At 40.1% G+C, this 19,380-nt stretch overlaps 2 protein-coding genes and 1 non-coding gene across 5 annotated transcripts in view; 2 read left to right on the forward strand and 1 right to left on the reverse strand.

Annotated features, from left to right (window-relative positions):
- Nucleotides 1-6,903: 6,903 nt before the first annotated feature.
- Nucleotides 6,904-19,380, forward strand: part of LOC116716201 (nuclear fragile X mental retardation-interacting protein 1) — a 37,152-nt gene continuing 24,675 nt past the window's right edge. The window contains exons 1-10 of one of the 3 annotated variants that reach the window (XM_032557096.1): nucleotides 6,904-7,265; nucleotides 7,380-7,501; nucleotides 7,966-8,070; nucleotides 8,148-8,210; nucleotides 8,283-8,359; nucleotides 8,441-8,533; nucleotides 8,865-9,028; nucleotides 9,135-9,257; nucleotides 9,344-9,591; nucleotides 10,514-11,070. In XM_032557096.1, coding sequence (XP_032412987.1) covers nucleotides 7,043-7,265; nucleotides 7,380-7,501; nucleotides 7,966-8,070; nucleotides 8,148-8,210; nucleotides 8,283-8,359; nucleotides 8,441-8,533; nucleotides 8,865-9,028; nucleotides 9,135-9,257; nucleotides 9,344-9,591; nucleotides 10,514-10,939 — 1,644 coding nt within the window. In that variant the 5' untranslated portion in view covers nucleotides 6,904-7,042 and the 3' untranslated portion in view covers nucleotides 10,940-11,070. Of the gene's footprint in view, nucleotides 7,266-7,379; nucleotides 7,502-7,965; nucleotides 8,071-8,147; nucleotides 8,211-8,282; nucleotides 8,360-8,440; nucleotides 8,534-8,864; nucleotides 9,029-9,134; nucleotides 9,258-9,343; nucleotides 9,592-10,513; nucleotides 11,071-19,380 lie in introns of those variants that run through there. The other 2 variants (XM_032557097.1, XM_032557098.1) reach the window with 2 other exon arrangements.
- LOC116716203 (cilia- and flagella-associated protein 47-like) overlaps nucleotides 11,956-19,380 on the forward strand; it is a 28,417-nt gene continuing 20,992 nt past the window's right edge. Inside the window, 19 exon segments of the mRNA XM_032557099.1 lie at nucleotides 11,956-12,202; nucleotides 13,179-13,336; nucleotides 13,434-13,549; nucleotides 13,666-13,810; nucleotides 14,030-14,111; nucleotides 14,316-14,456; nucleotides 14,565-14,734; nucleotides 15,075-15,169; nucleotides 15,488-15,717; nucleotides 15,800-15,992; nucleotides 16,058-16,259; nucleotides 16,457-16,592; nucleotides 16,740-16,901; nucleotides 17,000-17,096; nucleotides 17,200-17,416; nucleotides 18,230-18,477; nucleotides 18,572-18,702; nucleotides 18,932-19,054; nucleotides 19,232-19,363. Coding sequence (XP_032412990.1) covers nucleotides 12,059-12,202; nucleotides 13,179-13,336; nucleotides 13,434-13,549; nucleotides 13,666-13,810; nucleotides 14,030-14,111; nucleotides 14,316-14,456; nucleotides 14,565-14,734; nucleotides 15,075-15,169; nucleotides 15,488-15,717; nucleotides 15,800-15,992; nucleotides 16,058-16,259; nucleotides 16,457-16,592; nucleotides 16,740-16,901; nucleotides 17,000-17,096; nucleotides 17,200-17,416; nucleotides 18,230-18,477; nucleotides 18,572-18,702; nucleotides 18,932-19,054; nucleotides 19,232-19,363 — 2,922 coding nt within the window. The 5' untranslated portion in view covers nucleotides 11,956-12,058.
- Nucleotides 14,942-15,013, reverse strand: trnad-guc (transfer RNA aspartic acid (anticodon GUC)). The gene has a single exon. It is a non-coding gene; the product is annotated as a tRNA-Asp (tRNA).

Consider the following 19,380-nt stretch of genomic DNA (forward strand, 5'->3'; position numbering starts at 1 on the left):
GTACCCCATACTCCCGGAGAACCCCCCACAGGACTCCCCGAGGGACAGGGTCGAACGCCTTCTCCAAGTCCACAAAACACATGTAGACTAGTTGGGCGAACTCCCGTGCACCCTCCAGGACCCTGCAGGGTGTAGAGCTGGTCCAGTGTTCCACGATCAGGACGAAAACCACACTGCTCTTCCTGAATCCGAGGTTCGACTGTCCGACGGATAGTTTCCAGCAGGCGGGTCGGAGACACAGTCCTGGAAAGGATCTGTGAGACTCCTAGAAGCCTGCGGTGGTCACGGTCTTCTGATGTCCGTTCCTCCCTCTGGAAGCCGCAGATTTCTGCCTCTGCTCTCAAGCTTCATCTGAGTCTAGCCCTGCTTTTGTGGTCGTTATTTAATCTTATTTCGAAATTAAAATATCCAGGGTGGCACCCAATACCTCAAAGTCCCTGATTGATACATTTTGATGAAAGTTCTCCCAATTGTCTGAAATATATTTGATTTCTCTTCTTTAGTTTCTTCTTCCGGGGTCTGAGTCTCTGTTTTGTCCATCTTTTCTTTGTCAGCCTTTGAATTTTCTTCCCTGGCTTTAAGTTTGTCCATCTTTAATTTAAGTCCAGCAATTTCTTGAGTGAGCTCTTTGTTCACCTTGCCAATCCAGTACAACTGTTGCGATTTCTCTTTCATTGAATTGTTAAAAAATTTTTTATCGACCATTGTTCCCCATTTTACCTTCCTATTATGGGTTGACAAGGCTTTGTTTTCTGATTGCAGTTGTTCAACTGTCGCTTTAGCCTCGTCCAATTCACTATTCAAAGTGCTGAATTGTTTTTTAAAATAATCATTTTTGTTTACCAGCCTTTCATTCTCTACCTGCCAGTTGTTATCTTTTTTCCTGGCAGTCAGTCTCTCAATCTTCAGCCTCAGATCTTCAACAGTTTTCTGAAGCTTCTTGTTCTCTCCTGTAAGCTTCCGGCAGCTCTTCTCCAAACTTTCCACGTTCTCCAGCAATACATTTCGTCCGGCCATCGTTGAGTTTTGTTTGAGATTGAAGACTGCAAATGAATTTCTCGTCAAAGCCACAAGAAGTCTGTTGGGTGAAGGGGAGGGAGAGGGGGCGGATGTTGTTTTTTTTTTAACTTTATTCGCAGACACACTGTATAACGACAGAGTTATGCCTCATTTGTTCTGCCTCAAGAAAAAACAAATACAGATAAACATATTCAAGGTAAAGAAAAAGCTAAGGGTTCATTTAAAGCAATACAGATTCCAATTGTTTTATTTTCTGTAGCTCTTTTTCTGTCATCTTCATGTCGAATCTTCACATTCAAAGACAAACTCCCAGGATTTTATGGTTTTTATTCATTTTTATTTTCCACAGATTGTGAGAACATCCCACCTTTAAATGGCTTGTTTTCCGGTAGAGAAGAGACATTAAAAAAAAAATTATAGAGAGGCAACAAGATTCTATGAAACAGTGTCATTGTTTTTATTGTTTTATACTTGCGCATATGTATTAATTGTTTTTATCTTGTAACCAGGTTGCTATGTATTGCAAATTTTTTGCTCAGGTCCCTCTTGAAAATGAGATCTAGATCTCAACGGGGTTTACCTGATTAGATAAAGGAATATGAATTACACCCATTGAGTAAATATGAATGCAGCAGCGCCCTCTGCTGTTCGACAAAGGTTAAAAAAAACACTAAAAAACTACCTGCCGCATGTTTACGTTTATTAAGTGTTATGTCACCGAATATCTTACAAAACTCAAACTCTTATGCATCACTTTTTACACAAAGTGATGCATTTCAAACAGTTATTTCCATGATCCAATCAACTTCTATTCAGACAGAAGAAAGTTCCTAACAAAGTCGATAAAATGTCGAATAAAAATGATTTTACAAATCCTTTACACTCACTTTACTTTGAGCCATGATGGATTTGTATTAGATTTTTTTTTCTAAAACAAGTAATTACAAAAGTTATTTCCTCTATACAAATATACACAAAACTGCTGTTAATCTTTAGTTTGGGCAAGAATGGCCACCAAAAATCTGTGAACTAGCTCATGTCATGTGTTTTCTTTTAATACATTAATATCAAATCGGCACAAGCAAGACATTGTGATTTTAAACACAAATCAGTAATAATGAATAAAAACCACAGGGGCCTATTATACAGTAATGGCACATTTTTAGAGCTAAGGTTTAATTTAGAAGCATATTAAATTGTTTTTCTTAATTAGTACCTTTTTCTGTTACAAACTGACCCCGGCCCCCCATCAGAGAAGGGAAAAGTTATGTGGCCCTCAGCAGTGTTGTATAAAGTACTGAAATCTCAGAGTCAAGTAAAAGTATAAGTACCTCTCCAAAATACGACTTTGGTAAAAGTCCAAGTCACTGACTGAAATGTTACTTGAGTTAAAGTCTTAAAGTATCTGAAACTTCTTGTACTTAAGTATGGAAATTACTGTAAAAATGGATGTACTCAAGTAAGGTAATGAAAAGTACAAGTAAAAAGTAAAACAAGGCAAATGCAGTTTGAATGACATTTTTTTATATTTTGGTAAACTTGTCAAATACACTTAAAATAATGTACCCAACCAAGTGCAGGCAAAATTAAACCTGCTAATAAATTGTTCCAGTTTTAAAGAATAGCACATGTTAATGGTTTGTGGTTTTGAACTTGCATGCCTTTCCTATATTCGTTAAATTTAGTCTAAATTGCTATCGCTATGGCTTCTGTCCCCCGTTGAACAGAGGAGTCTAGGTAGCCTGCTACAGTCAACATTAGGCCTAAGCTAAATACACCACGTGTGGAACTGAAGCAATGCCAAACAAAGTTCATTTATACAGGTAACCAGTGGTGGAGAAAGTACTCATACAATGTACTTAAGTAAAAGTACAAATACACAGACAAAAATTTACTCAAGTAAAAGTCAAAGTACCACATTATTATTTTACTTAAGTAAAAGTAAGAAAGTACAAGCTTTTAAAACTACTTAAGTATTAAAAGTAAAAGTACTTGCCGACCATAATACCTAACGTCTTATATAATGTCATTAAGTGTACCTATCGTATTTAGTTTTAATAAATCAGTAATGTACCATTTTAATGAGCAATGCTGCAGATAAAGCATGTTTTTATTGTATTTTACCCCCTGTGACAGTTTAGATTTAGATATTTTATTCTATGCATCAGAATTCCAGGGATGACCTGCAGGGTTACATGTAATTAGGCAAAATGAGAGAAATTATTATACCTTTGAAATGTTTTATTTAATTCAAAATAAACACGTTCAAAAGAAAATTGTTTCCCTGAAAAAAGGGACTTTAAACTGACCTAACAAACATCAAGCGATTTGGAAACATCTAGTCTTTCGTCCTAACAAAACATGAACTTAACTTTTTTTGCCATGGAGATTATTTTAATGGCGCTAACATTTATTCAATAACCAGGACGTGAAGGAGTTTAGCGTCAACTTATATGTAACATTCATGGCGGGAGACACGACCGCAGTAATCACTGTTACTTGCACGTTCATGCTAGCTTATAACAATATACAGTAATCGTATTTATTTACTGCAGTCGAGTTCAACAAAAAGCTTGCTAAGATTACATAAAACTTCACTAACACAAATTAATTTAACATCGATAGCGTTTAGCAACTTAACTTACCTCAATATGTTTTTTCAAATTTGATGGTGAATTTTTGAAAGATAGAATTTCATGCTTTCGGGGAAGGCAAAGGCGGCATTGGAATCTCCAGGAAGCGTTTTTTGACCCAGTTATTTCAAAGAAATCTTTTAAATAAGGCCATGGGTGGGGCAGGTCTTCTGGAGGATGACTATCCTTGGACTCCATTCTGGGAGTTAATGATTCTGCAGGTCCTGCGTACTGTGCTGCTCTTCTTGAGGGAGGGGCCTAATGGTTATTTCCCGCTTTGGATTGGTTCAGCGGACTGATTCTGCTCTCGCCATTGGATACTTTCAAACTAACGAACAAATCAAAAAACTGAAATGTGTCTTGGATGTAACGAGTAACTAAACGCTATATAGAAATGTAGTGAAGTAGAAAGTACAGATACTTACTGTTAAATGTAGTGGAGTAAAAGTAGAAAGTATCCATTATTAAATCTACTTAAGTAAAGTACAGATACACGAAAATTGTACTTAAGTACAGTAACGAAGTACTTCGTTACTTCCAGTGGTGGAGAAAGTACTCATACAATGTACTTAAGTAAAAGTACAAATACACAGACAAAAATTTACTCAAGTAAAAGTCAAAGTACCACATTATTATTTTACTTAAGTAAAAGTAAGAAAGTACAAGCTTTTAAAACTACTTAAGTATTAAAAGTAAAAGTACTTGCCGACCATAATACCTAACGGCTTATATAATGTCATTAAGTGTACCTATCGTATTTAGTTTTAATAAATCAGTAATGTACCATTTTAATGAGCAATGCTGCAGATAAAGCATGTTTTTATTGTGTTTACCCCCTGTGACAGTTTAGATTTAGATATTTTATTCTATGCATCAGAATTCCAGGGATGACCTGCAGGGTTACATGTAATTAGGCAAAATGAGAGAAATTATTATACCTTTGAAATGTTTTATTTAATTCAAAATAAACACGTTCAAAAGGAAATTGTTTCCCTGAAAAAAGGGACTTTAAACTGACCTAACAAACATCAAGCGATTTGGAAACATCTAGTCTTTCGTCCTAACAAAACATGAACTTAACTTTTTTGCCAGCTATTTTGAGAGAACTCTTAACAGAAAGGGGCTGACAATAAACACCTTCCAGGCAGGGGGGGTACGGCTGACTCTGTGGGCGGGAATGTCCGCCAATGTCGCCGGACTTGCGACAATTGCGTCTCATTGGAACCCATATTCTAATTTATTGAATACGACTGTAACTGTTACATGGAGATTATTTTAATGGCGCTAACATTTATTCAATAACCAGGACGTGAAGGAGTTTAGCGTCAACTTATATGTAACATTCATGGCGGGAGACGTGATCACGACCGCAGTAATCACTGTTACTTGCAAGTTCATGCTAGCTTATAACAATATACGGTAATCGTATTTATTTACTGCAGTCGAGTTCAACAAAATCTTAGCAAGATTATGTAATCTTGCTAAGATTACATAAAACTTCACTAACACAAATTAATTTAACATCGATAGCGTTTAGCAACTTAACTTACCTCAATATGTTTTTTCAAATTTGATGGTGAATTTTTGAAAGATAGAATTTCATGCTTTCGGGGAAGGCAAAGGCGGCATTGGAATCTCCAGGAAGCGTTTTTTGACCCAGTTATTTCAAAGAAATCTTTTAAATAAGGCCATGGGTGGGGCAGGTCTTCTGGAGGATGACTATCCTTGGACTCCATTCTGGGAGTTAATGATTCTGCAGGTCCTGCGTACTGTGCTGCTCTTCTTGAGGGAGGGCCTAATGGTTATTTCCCGCTTTGGATTGGTTCAGCGGACTGATTCTGCTCTCGCCATTGGATACTTTCAAACTAACGAACAAATCAAAAAACTGAAATGCGTCTCGGATGTAACGAGTAACGAAACGCTATATAGAAATGTAGTGAAGTAGAAAGTACAGATACTTACTGTTAAATGTAGTGGAGTAAAAGTAGAAAGTATCCATTATTAAATCTACTTAAGTAAAGTACAGATACACGAAAATTGTACTTAAGTACAGTAACGAAGTACTTGTACTTCGTTACTTAACGTTATGGTCAAGATTGCACAATAGTGCCTAGTGACCAAGCTATAGTTACTGAAACAGGAGGATTATAACCATTTCATATATATATATATATATATATATATATATATATATATATATATATATATATATATATATATATATATATATATATATATATATATATACATGGGATGTACCACCAGCAAATAACCCAAGTGGCTGATATCAGTAAATCCTACCAATGGCTGGAAAAAGCTGGACTCAAGGACAGCACAGAGGCCCTCATCCTGGCCGCCCAGGAACAGGCCCTAAACACCAGAGCAATAGAGGCCCAGATATACCACACCAGACAAGACCCAAGGTGTAGGTTGTGCAAGGAGGCCCCTGAGACAGTCCAGCACATAACAGCAGGGTGCAAGATACTGGCAGGGAAAGCGTACATGGAACGACATAACCAAGTTGCAGGCATAGTGTACAGAAACATCTGTGCAGAATATGGACTGGAAACCCCGAGATCAAAGTGGGAAACACCCCCAAAGGTGGCGGAGAACGCCAGAGCTAAGATCCTGTGGGACTTCCAGATCCAGACAGACAAAATGGTAATGGCGAACCAACCAGACATTGTCGTAGTGGATAAACAACAGAGGAAAGCCGTTGTGATAGATGTAGCAATACCAAGCGACTGCAACATCAGGAAAAAGGAGCACGAGAAACTAGAGAAATACCAGGGCCTCAGGGAGGAACTGGAGAGGACCTGGAAGGTGAAGACCACAGTGGTGCCTGTGGTCATCGGGGCCCTCGGGGCAGTCACCCCCAAACTGGACCAATGGCTACAACAGATCCCAGGAACAACATCAGACATCTCAGTCCAGAAATGTGCAGTCCTTGGCACAGCCAAGATACTGCGCAGAACCCTCAAGCTCCCAGGCCTCTGGTAGAGGACCCGAGCTCAGAGGATAAGAACCACCCGCGGTGGGTGAGAAGGGAATTTTTTTATACCAAGACATGTATAGGAAATAAATAAAGCACGCTAATACTAGACTTTTGTAACTGTCTTACGAAAAACAATATAATTTAAGTTCTAACATACTAGAAATCTTAATTAAATTAAACTATTTTTGTCTGTGTCCATTAATTGCTTCGCGAGAACTAGAGCTTCGATTTCCGACCTCTTCGAACGTAGCATAGGTCTTTCCTGTTGACACGGAAGTGACGTACTCCAGAACAAACATGTGCGCTCTAGAGGGGAACGCGGATGAGAAGTTTTAGTAGAGTTTTGCCAAACGTTACCAACGGCGGTTAAATAAAAAGCGACCGACCGAGAAAAATGAGTGAATCTCAACGCTACCCGCCCCCGGACTTCAGCTGTCCTCCACCGGACTTCATGCAGCAGCAGCCGCAGCAGCAGCCGCAGCAGACCCGCTTCAGCAGCTTTCACTCCAGCATGTGGAGCTGGGGACAAACGCCCTGTGAGCCCAGCTGGGGGCAAGGCGGCTACTATCACGGCCAAGCGGATGGACCTGCTCACTATGGATCCAAACCACAATTCAGTAAGTGTGTTATACAGTTTGTATTTCAACGCTTGAGTCCACTTTTCCAGCTGTGATCTGGTAGGCCTATTAATAATAGCAAATGTTTGCCTCTTTAACTTGTAAACATTTTAGGATTGATTCCCTTTCAAATCGTGGATTTCTTCTCAGATCAGCATTTTGGCAGTGAGTGGTACCAAGCTGGACATCCTGGTGGCAGACAGAACTACAGACCTCCCTATCAACAAGGCAAAAAGGTGATTTGTTTATTTAAAAAAAGAAAAATCAGTATTAACTTTAGTGACTTTAAATATATGTATATCACCTTTTGAACCTTTTCACATTTGGTCTTATTTAAACCCAAACATTGATTTTATGTCATACTTAAATGTAAATAATACGATACAAGGTTTTCCAAATGTTGTCAGCCCTTCCTACTCTGTTATTTAGGGCCGGATTTACCAGGATTTGGGCCCCTGCGCTGGAAGCCATTTTGGTGCCCTATGCACTAAAGAAAAGTGTTTTGCTGATTCAGATTTCATGAGCTGTTTTTCCTTCCACTTTACAAATATTTACAAATCGGTTGTTCCATCACATCAAATAAAAAGTTTGAGGTTGTGACGTCAAAAAACAAATCAGTAAAAAGTCCAAAGCCTATGAGTGCTTTTGCGGGCGTAATAGTGTCTTTCCTCTTGATTTGGATCTTGAATTGAATTCACAGCAAAGAAACAGGAAGGAGCCGGAGTATTCCCATTACTGCGACACCTGTGACCGGGGCTTTAAGAACCAGCAAAAATACGACGAGCACGTTTTTCAGCATGTCAAGGTATTTATCTGCCACTGGTCGCTTTCTGGATAATATCTGAATCATAACCCAATCGTTGTATGAAATATCATCAACAGTGTTCTGTACCTGACTGCAACTTCATGGCTCATGAAAAGCTGGTCGCCATTCACTGGAAGAACGTACGTAGGCTACGTCCTTGGGTATCACTTAAAGTTGTCTTCTTTCTAACGTGTACTGTGCTCTAAAAATAGAGCCATGCACCAGGGGCCAAAAGAATCAAGCTGGATACTCCAGCAGAGATTGCTAAATGGAGAGAGGACAGACGCAAGTTAGTTCGCACACAATTCTAGATGCTTTGCCACCTTTCGTTCCTGTCCTCTGACCGGATTCCAATTTATTTTACGTGCAGAAACTACCCGACGGTTCAGAATGTCGAGAGGAAGAAAAGAGTCATGGAGGTGCGGGAGCAGATCGGAGGCGTTCTTGAAACGACTCAGTTTGGGTGAGTATGGGCATCGTCTCTGTTATTATCTGGTGGAATCTGCAAATTGTCTGTTCTTGGAAAATTCGAGACTAATTCAAAACTTTCTTGAGGTACTTTTGCGTCAAGTAGTTAAAAAAAAAAGGATGGCTTTCATCTTTGGCTCGGTTACGATAGGTATTTTAAAAGATGATCAAAACTCTAACTTGGAAACTTAACCAAGGATCTCAATAACTTGGATTATTTTCTTAGGGAACCACTGAGTAGTAGTCCAGTTCTTCTTCTTATTATTTTAAGTAAGACGCTTTAGATCTGTAAAAATGCATATATATACTTTACTATTTGTCCTCAGGCGCATGAGAGGCAGAGGGAGAGGCAGAGGCAGAGGCAGAGGACGTGGTTGGGGTAACAGAGGGCCCCTCCCTTTAAACAGCACTGCTGCAGAGACCCCCAAACCACTCAACCGTCTTTCCAAGATGGGAGATCCATTGGGAGTGCTGGCCAGTACTGACCAAGGTTAGTAAATAAATAAACTAATGATTTGATGGTGAATTTTTAGAATTAAAGCCACAAATGACAGTGTCAGCTACAGATGTTAGCTCTGTTTCTGTTCTCCTCCCAGATTCAGATAAAGAGGAGCCCAGTACGGCTGACCTGGTTGTGGCCCCGAAACAGATGAGCTCAGCCCTTGGGTCATTACTGGCAAACTACGGTTCTATGAGTGAAAGCGACGAGGAACCAGAAGGTATTCTTATAGGTTTCTTCCAGACAAACACTAGATGGTATCTTCCTGTAGTTTCTCTGTGTTTAACCAGATCTTTGCTTTCGTAGATGTCCCCATTCTGAGAGCCAAAGAAGTTGTCAGAGAAAACGAGACCCTCCTAAACAAAATGACACCAACTTCCGAGGACAGTCGGTGCTCTAAACATGTGGAAAGGCCCGGCGCGACTCGGGCAGTTCCTCAACCAACCTCTGGCCCCATCATGTGGAATGAGAGAAGAGGAGGAGGGAGGAGAGGAGGAAGGGGACAAAGACGCAGAGACATGCCTCAATCACGCCGCGCGACTTTACTGGAAATGGTATTTTCATATGAGATAAAACTAGCATAAATTTAAGAGATGCACCAACAAATCTTCTGTTTGGTTGAAATTAGGCTTCACTTTGAATATCATTATTAGTGATTGGCTGGTTGGAAACGCAACTTTTTTTTTGATTCGGGAAAAGATCTGTAAGCACATTGGTTCAGCAAATGGTCTTCCCTTCCTCCTGTCGGTGAAATAATTTACCCTTCCCGCCACCTCATTGTTGGTCTTTTCACTTCCTTAGACGGCTCACCTGTTGCATGGTCTATTCATCCATTTATCCATTCTTCCCAGTTTCTATTGCTTTTGTTGTTTCCTTATTTAAAGTTGGAGCCCTGTTTAAATCGTTGCTATAAATTCCAAGGCTAAAAAAAGTCAAAGAAAGGCTCTAAAAAAAACATCTAGGAACATGGATATGTTTTGTTGAATTGACGAAGACTTGCATTGACTCGAACCAAATTCACTGAATAAAAGGAAGGCTAAATGTTAAGGCAGAATTGGTCGACTTACCATAACATAACTTATGCTAATGGCACTGAAAGGGCCAATGACTAGTATATGATGCTAAAAACATTTTAACATCTTATATTAGCCAGTAGCCCTTATTAAAAGGGCTAATCGCTATATGCCCTTGTAGGGCTATTGCCCCTGTAGTAAGGGACATTAGCCCTTACTAAGGGTAAGGGCAAGTAAAATAGAGTAATTTTTAGTAAAAACACTTGTAGTTGTAGTTATTGGAGAGAAATTGGAATTAGCTGAAATTGGCATTAGGAGGTCATAGCTTTACAAAGTTGTAAATCTGAACAGAAATGATGGTACGTCTCAAATAAATGTCATTTTCAGTTTAATTCACTGCATTGTCCATCCATCCAAATATTCATTATCACTTGTTACTGTTTTTTCCCTCCCCTCTGTGTAGTTACTGGCCCCAGACATTCGCCACGAGAGGAATGTTCTGCTGCAGTGTGTACGATATGTCGTCCGCAACCACTTTTTCGGGCTGGAAAACGGATCTCAGGACCGAGAGGAGATGAATCAGGAAAACATGACAGTTACTGCAGCCAGTGAGCTTGAAGAAAGGCCTGTGTCCCGATCAGACTCCAGTGTTCACCATGAGAGACATTTTGAAACTATAATTGTCCCGGACAGCAAAGATATTGAAGTTTTAGGCAGTGAATCTGCTGAAAGAACTGAAGAAAGTTCTAGAGAGTCTGTCCAAAGTATTGAAGAAAAGACTGCCACGGCCCACAGCGGTCAAGATCCCACCAGCACAAATAATATCACATCTAAATCTAATGTCTATGATGATGAAATATGGGAAATGGATGGCTGTTCTTTGAAATAATTTTTGTAAGACATTAGGTTGAAGTGTATAATTATTTTTCTTGTAAAGAGAATCATTTTGTTGCTTTTTGTTGTAGGTGGACCTATTAATTTTGTTGTAGAATAAATACGTTTACTTACAAAATTGTTAAACTGTGAATTTTCATAAGGTATACAGGGTATACAAAGTCTATTATGATTCTCCAGGGAAACAACTTTATAGAACAAACTCTCCAGTGGTTTCACATTCATGGTAGGTTTAAAGTTTAATGATTGGGTGTTAGGTTGTTACTGAACACCCTAAACGATTACCTTTCAACCTGGGTTGACAGTTTTGGACATTTTTCTTACAAACGTACTTTTCAAACTGAATAACTTTCACCAAACTTCCATTACTTAAGCTAATTACATAGAATCTGCAGTAATCTGAAATGAACCCAAAATACTTTACCAACTAATCTGAATCTAAAATTATCTTTTAATAAGAAAAAACAAATCCTCACAGCATAATGATGCAAACATTTTTTTTTTTTGCATTGTTGGCCTGCTGTGGTTGACATTTTGATATAAAAAAAACAACAAAAAAAACATCAAAGGTTATAAATTCATCTGTATTTAATGTGCATGAATGGCTTTGACCCTGTGTGTTACGGAGAAAACTAAATTTCTTTTGAGAAATTTACGACTGAGAAAAAATATAATCTTTAGTAATATGACAAAAATGACTATAATGATTGGGAGCTGAAGTACTAAATTAAGGTAACTCGTTAGAGTACCGATTCCACAGGCTTCCTTGAAAGACGTAACTAGTGTTTGATGAAATACTTCGGAATACAATGTGGCAATATTTGGTTTATAATCCCTTTATGCTTGATATTATGTGGTTGGTAAGTAAAACTCGACTCAACAAGTTAAGAGGCCATTGGGAGTAGTGCAGTGACAGAGGCTGCTCCGCCCTCCTGTGCTGTCCAAGGGGGAAAAAACAAGCATACGCAGTATCCTAGAAACCACCTGAGCTCTCACTATTCATGTCTGGGTAGCAACGGTGAAGTTGACTAACGGCGCGCGGGTCAACAAACTGAATTAAGTACGCCATTGTTCCGCGGCTGTAAAAGTGACTTTAGCTGCGGAGACATTCATTATGGCTGGAAAGGGTATTCGAGTGGAACCCCCGTTCCTAGAATTCAAGGATATGAAAGTTGGGGAAGTTTACAAGAAGGCAGTCTCGATAACAAATATTGGGAAAGTATCCAGGAAGATATTTGTTGAAAAGCCAGCGCTGAAGGTAACGTATTTACATGTTTTTGGGAATGAAATGTAGTCGTGAATTTATTAATGTTGAGCATTTACCAAATGTTCATATTGTTACTAGTTAACCAGCCAATTACAGCAAAATGGCGGAGTTCGCTAGCTTACATCGAATAGAAATTTCTCGAAGTATTTGCCGCTTCAGACGTTTCTTTGTAACAAATTGTAATTATAGTTATTGGCTTGATGTATCAAACATAAGTTAAGTAAATGCAAAAAGTAGTTTTAAAGTATGCATTTTAAAAAGTTGCCCAACCCAACGCCATGTGAAAAAGTCCCTTTATTAAAGTTTGAATTTTAATTCAATGCGATTAATCGCATTTTTCTTTCAAAGCTGAGTTCAATTTCATGAGCTACAAACCGGCCAACTACGCTACTACGGATGTAGACCTACATTTATTTTTTGTTGACTGGGTTATATTTATATTTTTTGCACATTTATGTAATTTGGTGTTAAAATAAATAATAAAAAATATGAATAGTTTTCCTTTGGGACATTATTTAAAAAACATTTTTTATTATTATTATTTTTTTACTAAAACAAACGAGAAACAGAAACAGTCCAGTTCAATCTTCGTTTCGCTACCACTGAGCAATGACAGCTTTCAAAAAGTACTTTTATTAATTACTACATTGTAGCATGGCATAACTAAAATGTAGTTTTAGTTATGGCATGCTTTGTATGCCAGACAATGCTGTGTATGGCATTGTATACAATGTGTATTGTATACAATATACATTGTGTGCCATATTATAGTAAATGGCACACTGTATATAGCAGTGTGCCATATACAATGTCACAATGTATACCTTGTATATATGGCATTGTATACAATGCTATATACAGTGTTTAGGTCTGTGGTTGTAAAGGCAACTATTTGAAAATGTTCCAGTGGTGTGGCGCCACTGCACCTAATGATATCTTTGTCCTTTTGACTTCTCTTTCCCTGAAGATCTTTAAATTAATCAGATTGGGTCAAGCTTGGTTTTTGCCACCGGGCTTTTGTATTAGAGGCACGCTGGAGTTCACTCCAGTTACTGAGGAGAAGGTCAAAGACTCCATTCAGATAATTATAGACGATGAGGAGCTCCTTGAAGTTCCGGTAACAGGGTACGAAGTTCTCTAAGTCTGATATATCAAAAGCTGTTTTCAGCCACACTTGTCAATTGTGCCTGTGGTGCTTCTAATGCTGCGTCTCTGGCTGCAGACTTCCCAGGTTTCCCTCTTTCACCATGGACTCATTGCTAGACTTTGGATGCCTTGTCGCGGACAGTCAAGTGGTCAAAAAACGTCATCTAATTATCAACAACGGATCAGCACCTGGTAAGTCATGTGTTTGTTATTTGACAGGTGATATCATATGACACTATGATAGTCATCCAGGCTGTATGCCTTTGTGTGTGTGTGTGTGTGTGTGTGTGTGTGTGTTACTGCTGAAGGTCGATTCGAAGTGAAGCATAAGAGGAGTGAATCGTTCTCCCTCCATATCCACCCGTCACACGGAATCGTAGAAGGTGGTTCCACCATGTGGCTGATAGTAGAACTGCATGCAGACAGACCTGGGCGTATTGCTGAAGAAGCTCTGTATGTTTTTAAAACCACTAACCGTCATTACTATGAAGATCTAGCTTGCATTACAGGAATCAGAAACTATTTAGAAGGTCGTTTATGTAAAAAAAAAAATTAAGTGATGTAGTTCTATAATTAACTACCTATTAGACATTTTTGTCTGTTGAACAGGTATTTGGGTCTCTACTCAAACTGGATAATGACATCTGTGATCTTGGCATATTTCTTCCTGAGGGTGAAGCTCCAGGATTCCCCAGCTGTTCTTAGTATCAAGGCTGAAGTGGTGGAGCAGCATCTTGAGGTTTCTGACATGCAGGTACGTTGATCCAAATTCACACACAGATAGGATGATGTTGTCACATGCAAAATACTAAATGCTAGATGTGGTGTGGTGATTTTTACATCAAAAAAAAATTTATGAAAAAATTTTTGTAGTTTAAATTCTTTTCTAACACACTGTACATCTTAAAATTATTATTATTATTTACATTTCTGTTTTAATTGCTTGAACATGTTGTAGGGCTCCCCCCTTTCCTGTTTGTGGTTTGGACCTGTCTACTTTGGGGCCTCCAGCGAGCAGAAAGTGGTACTAAGAAATAACTGTCCCATTTCTTGTGACTGGGTCTGCCTGCTGCTGGATAAAGCTGTTGGTATTGAGGCTGTGAGTTTGAAAACAACATCTTTAGTTTGCAAGGGGGGTAAAGGAGTGCAGAAGGAACCCCCCCCAAAAAAATCATTGTCTTATTCAGTGTTCCTACTGTGTTTGCAGGGAACAGAACTTCAGAAGAGCACAGGCACCGCCCTGCTGGAGAGGATGAAGAACTGCAGCTCAGCCAGACATTTTGCTTTCCAGGTCTTGGAGTGTGTGCCTGCACATGGTCGACTGGATCCATATCACACAACCACAGTGGTAGTACGATTCAGTCCCAAATCCAGGAGGTATATTTGTCCTAAAACACTGCAAAAACTTGTTGGAAATTCATGTAAAGGAAATATTTTGTGTTGACTCATATAGTATTAGTTTTAGTTTATAGTACTAGTAGATTGATAATATTAATTCAAGGCAATGCATGTATGTCGATCAGTATTGACCTACCTTAAAAACATCAAAGGTGTAAGAAAGAATAATAAAGAAAAAAAGTGTTACTCCCCGTCGGGGAATCGAACCCCGGTCTCCCGCGTGACAGGCGGGGATACTCACCACTATACTAACGAGGAGCTTGTAGCAGCAAGTAATACATGTCTGTATTTCATGGTTCCCCTGTGCTCTGCTTGACAGGAGGTGGCGTAGTACTTTACCTAGGCGACAGGACTACTCTCTGTTTCTCGTGTTTGATATTGTGAGCTGCAAACATGGCTTCACTCAACCTACAGGTAATCTCACAGATACACGGTGCTGAAATTGTTATCTGATTGAGGACTGGACTAAAAGGGGCTACTATGCTGCATGAATCTAATGCCAAGTTACAATGTGAATGGCTCTCACTAGCATGTTGAGGCTGTCAAGTTGTGTCAAATCTGTGAGAGGTATCAATATACTGTCTTAACGTCTGAACAGAGCACGGATTCCTCTATAGACTGAATGTTAAATTGCATTTCTAGTATATTCTAAAAAATATAGAGGATCTAAGCAGACCTTCACAGAACAAATGGGGACTGATTGCCTTAATGAAGCTTATTGTTTTAATTTAGTTGACAGCAGCGTGGAGGTGGCAGTAACCGGTTCCGGAATCCCCGTGGCTCTGGTGCCCTCTCCCTCTGACACGTTTGATTTCTCCCACTGTGCAATGGGCCAACATTCAGATCTTCTGTGCGTGCTCCAGAACCTCTGCCCTCAACTTCCAATCAGATTCCGCTTTCGCAAGTTGGCACACTTTACTGCCCATCCACCAACGGGAACCATTGCCCCTGGGTAGTGCCAGGTGAGACTGTTGGCAGCACTAGGTGGTGCTTTATAAACCCCCACAGTTTTAACAGAGGAGCTTCCCCCCCCATATTCTCCAGGATGTAGTTTTGACTTTTAATGCACGGCAGCAGGGAACCTTCCAGGTGCGTCAGAAGGTAGACGTCCTAGGTTGGGTTGCGTCTCAGAAAACTGGCTGCTCCAATGAAATTGGCTGCTTCCACACAATATTGCTACACCTATCTGCAATATGTGACAGTGTGAGGATACCCCCACAACCAAAACTACATTCTGGTGAGTATTGCGCACTAATGACGATTGTGTTGCAAAAACAGAAACTATCTCTTGTTTTGCTGCAGCTCTAAAGTGTCCCACCGGGTTACGGCCTTGCGTCCAGTTGAGAGATCTGGATCACTGCAGCAAGTTGGGCCGTATTGCCACCGCAAAGCTACACAAGCATCGCAGGGACATGAGCCCAATCACAGATATAAACGAGTTCCTGGCTTTCCCCAATGATCGGGCCGCGAGCATCAGACCAGCATCACCACACACACAATATAGGTAGACATTAATGAGTCACACTTCTGGAAACTACATCAAACCTTTCATAAACTGTGATTTCTGGAACTTTGAGTTTGGAAAGATAGTACCATTTTAACAAGAACTCTTATAGCAAGGGAGAAAAGTACATTTTAGATGTCTTAGTGTGTGTCTTACCGAAGTTTACCGATGTTTCTTTTTGTTTTGACATTGTTTAGGACCATTTTTACCGGAGTGCGACGCTACCGCTATGTGGACCGCACCTATGCTTTCACTAAGGATGAGGACGAGCTGAGACGGCGCAACCAGCAGACTTACATTAACTTTATCAAGCAAAGATGGCATGAGAAGACCGTGGAAAGGTTTGCTTTGCAAACTCTACATTTTACATTTTAGTTTTCCTTAGAGGAAAACATATAATCTTTAAATATGTAGAGAACCTTTCGTTTCCACTGTAGAGCCACACAATTCAACTTGATTTTGTGATTTGTTTTTAGGCAGCCACAGACTGGGAATGACGGCGTTCTTGAGATTGATACACATAATGGACTTGTTCCTCCTGTGTTCAACATCAGAGACCTGGACAGCACCAAGAACTCAGACAGGGACCCTAGTTGCAGTTCAAAACACTCGAGTGAAATTACAAACAGCGGGGACAGTCAGGTTAGATCAAAAGTGAGTCAATAACATTTAGTTCAGTTACATCATTTTTTGTGTGTGTGTGTGTGTTTTGTTTACATTTTCTCATGAATTCTTCGCAGATTTTTGAAGCAGTGAATACAGTTCCATCTACCAGACAGCAGGTGGCAGACTGTAGGAGGACTCTGGCTCCTCTGGAGCTCTACCAAGTCGACATAAGTAGGACTTTATTTTTGCAAACCATCAACAGAGCAAAAACACAAAAGAAATGTGTCTAATTAATTAATTAACTAATTAATAAAATCTTTCTCTTTTCTAACAGCTCCCTCGTCTGTGAACTTTGGCACAGTGGCTGCGCAGTCAGTGTGCTCTACTAATGTGCATCTCGTCAATCGCCTGCCGGTGCACGTCTGGCTTGAGCTGGAGGTGGACTGCGTTGAGCTGCAGGGCTCCTCAATGCTGTCCCAAGTCTTGCCTCCCTTCTTCCACAGCATCTTGCCCCTGACGTTTCAGGGCACGCTGCATGGCCGCTTCAGAAGGCTAGTTCTTTTTCTTTTCAGACAATGAATTGAAAAGAAAGAAGAAGAAGAAAAAAAAGCTTCTACGATTCTCATGGTCTAACGTTACCGGCTCACTGCGTGTGATTCTTTCTTCCAAATAGACTCAATCGTTTTAAAGTCCTGCTACTGATAATGATTTGATTCTGTTGTGTTCGAATTTTAAGTGTTAGCTTGTCTGTAAAATTGATACCAAAATAATAACGTCACAAGAGGCTCAACATTCCTCGTTTCATTATTTATTTTTCATATTGGAGTTCTCATAAAATTATTCCTTCATTCTCTTATTCTTATGACTTAATTCTAATATTAATGCTTTATTTTGACTGTACTGTCATATGACTTTAGTCTCATATTACCGATTAGTCTCATATTACTACGACTGTATTCTTGTGAAACTCTTAGTTCTATTCTCGGAATTAAAAATGTTAAGATCTCTGCCTGGCCCAGATGTTCCATCGTAATGTTGACCTAAATTCAAAGTCCAAATAAACAGAAGCTGAAACACTCGCTCGTCAAACAAGATGGCCGCCTGGGGCGTGCCGACATCACCACGAACCGTGGAAACCCAAGGAGTGCGTTGGTGGGATGGACAAATTAAATCTTCAAAAACTAAAATTTGATCAATAAAATAGATTTAAAATCACCCGGCCTTACTTTGGATTGGTCTTTCACATGAAATCTCAGTAAAATCCCTTGAGGTGTGTAGTTGGAGAAATTCCAAAAACCTGGATGGGGTTGAGGTGTGTGAGAGTACTTCTGCAAATCATAGTGGGTGTATTTTCATTTCTCCAGGTCCTTGAGCTACACTGTCAACCAGCAGCACCCTGGTCAGATCCTAGTCCAAGCTGAGGTGGTCCCCTTGGCTCTGGAGCTGTCCAGCAACCTGGTGGTGCTCACCCCCAACCCAGTGTTGCTCGCAGGATCAGAGTACAGAGGCATAGTGACCCTTCGAAATCTGTCCAACTGTGTAGCAGAATTCTCCTGGAGGCCAGTTATCCCAGAGAGCGGCCTGCTGTTATACTCTATTCGACCATCTACAGGTGCAGCCCACTTTTTTTTCCTTTGGGGGGGAGAGAGGAGAGGGTTCGTGATATGTGAGTGTTGTTTCATACGGTCTACTCTCCGTTTGTCCAGGCGTGGTGGAGCCACACATGGAAATAGACTGCGAGATAAATTGGCATCCCGGTTTTAATTCCCCTACTGAGGGAGACTTTGACCTTTTTGTCCAAGAGGGAATCCCCCAGCGCCTGCACTGTGTTGCCAAGGTTTGTCTCGCTAACATAAATTACTTTTTTCTTTTTTTTTTTCGTGGGCTCCAATTTGAGTTACAGCATTGAAGAAACCTCAAACACAACAAGGTGCTTAAGCGTAACGCAGGGTGTTAAACTCCTTTTCATTTTGGGCAACATATCAACGCAATAAATGTGGAGCCGGTTGTGCCAGAATGTGTTAAGACTTATTAGCAAACTGTTAAAATGTCAATCTTCCTCTCAGGTTGGATCCACTACTGTCGAGCTGGCAGAAAAGAGAATCCTTTTCACCTCGGTACCTCTCAACACAACTTCCGTCAGATCCACTGTCCTGCACAACTCTGGACAGTACCACGCCTATTTTGAGGTGTCCAATCCTGCACTATGTGCAGAACTTTTGAGCCAGTCATAATCTATATTTATGCTAGAAGACGTGTGCTCTATCCGTTGACCTGCATGCAACTCGGCTCCGACCCTGTGACGTCACTTTGCAATGGCTGCCGACTAACAGAAGATTCCATGTTCGTGTTCTTGTTTGAGGCAGGTTGTAGACATTTGCCCTCTGCCTGGCATGGTAGTGAGTCCATCTGTAGGTGTTGTACCAAGCAGAGGTCAGGCCATGATTCGCATTCAATTCAACCCAGACTGTATCTTTAAATTTGATTCCAAGATTGAGGTGAGAGAAACAAATGG

The sequence above is a fragment of the Xiphophorus hellerii genome, chromosome 24 (genome assembly GCF_003331165.1).
Source record: "Xiphophorus hellerii strain 12219 chromosome 24, Xiphophorus_hellerii-4.1, whole genome shotgun sequence".
Lineage (NCBI taxonomy): Eukaryota > Metazoa > Chordata > Actinopteri > Cyprinodontiformes > Poeciliidae > Xiphophorus > Xiphophorus hellerii.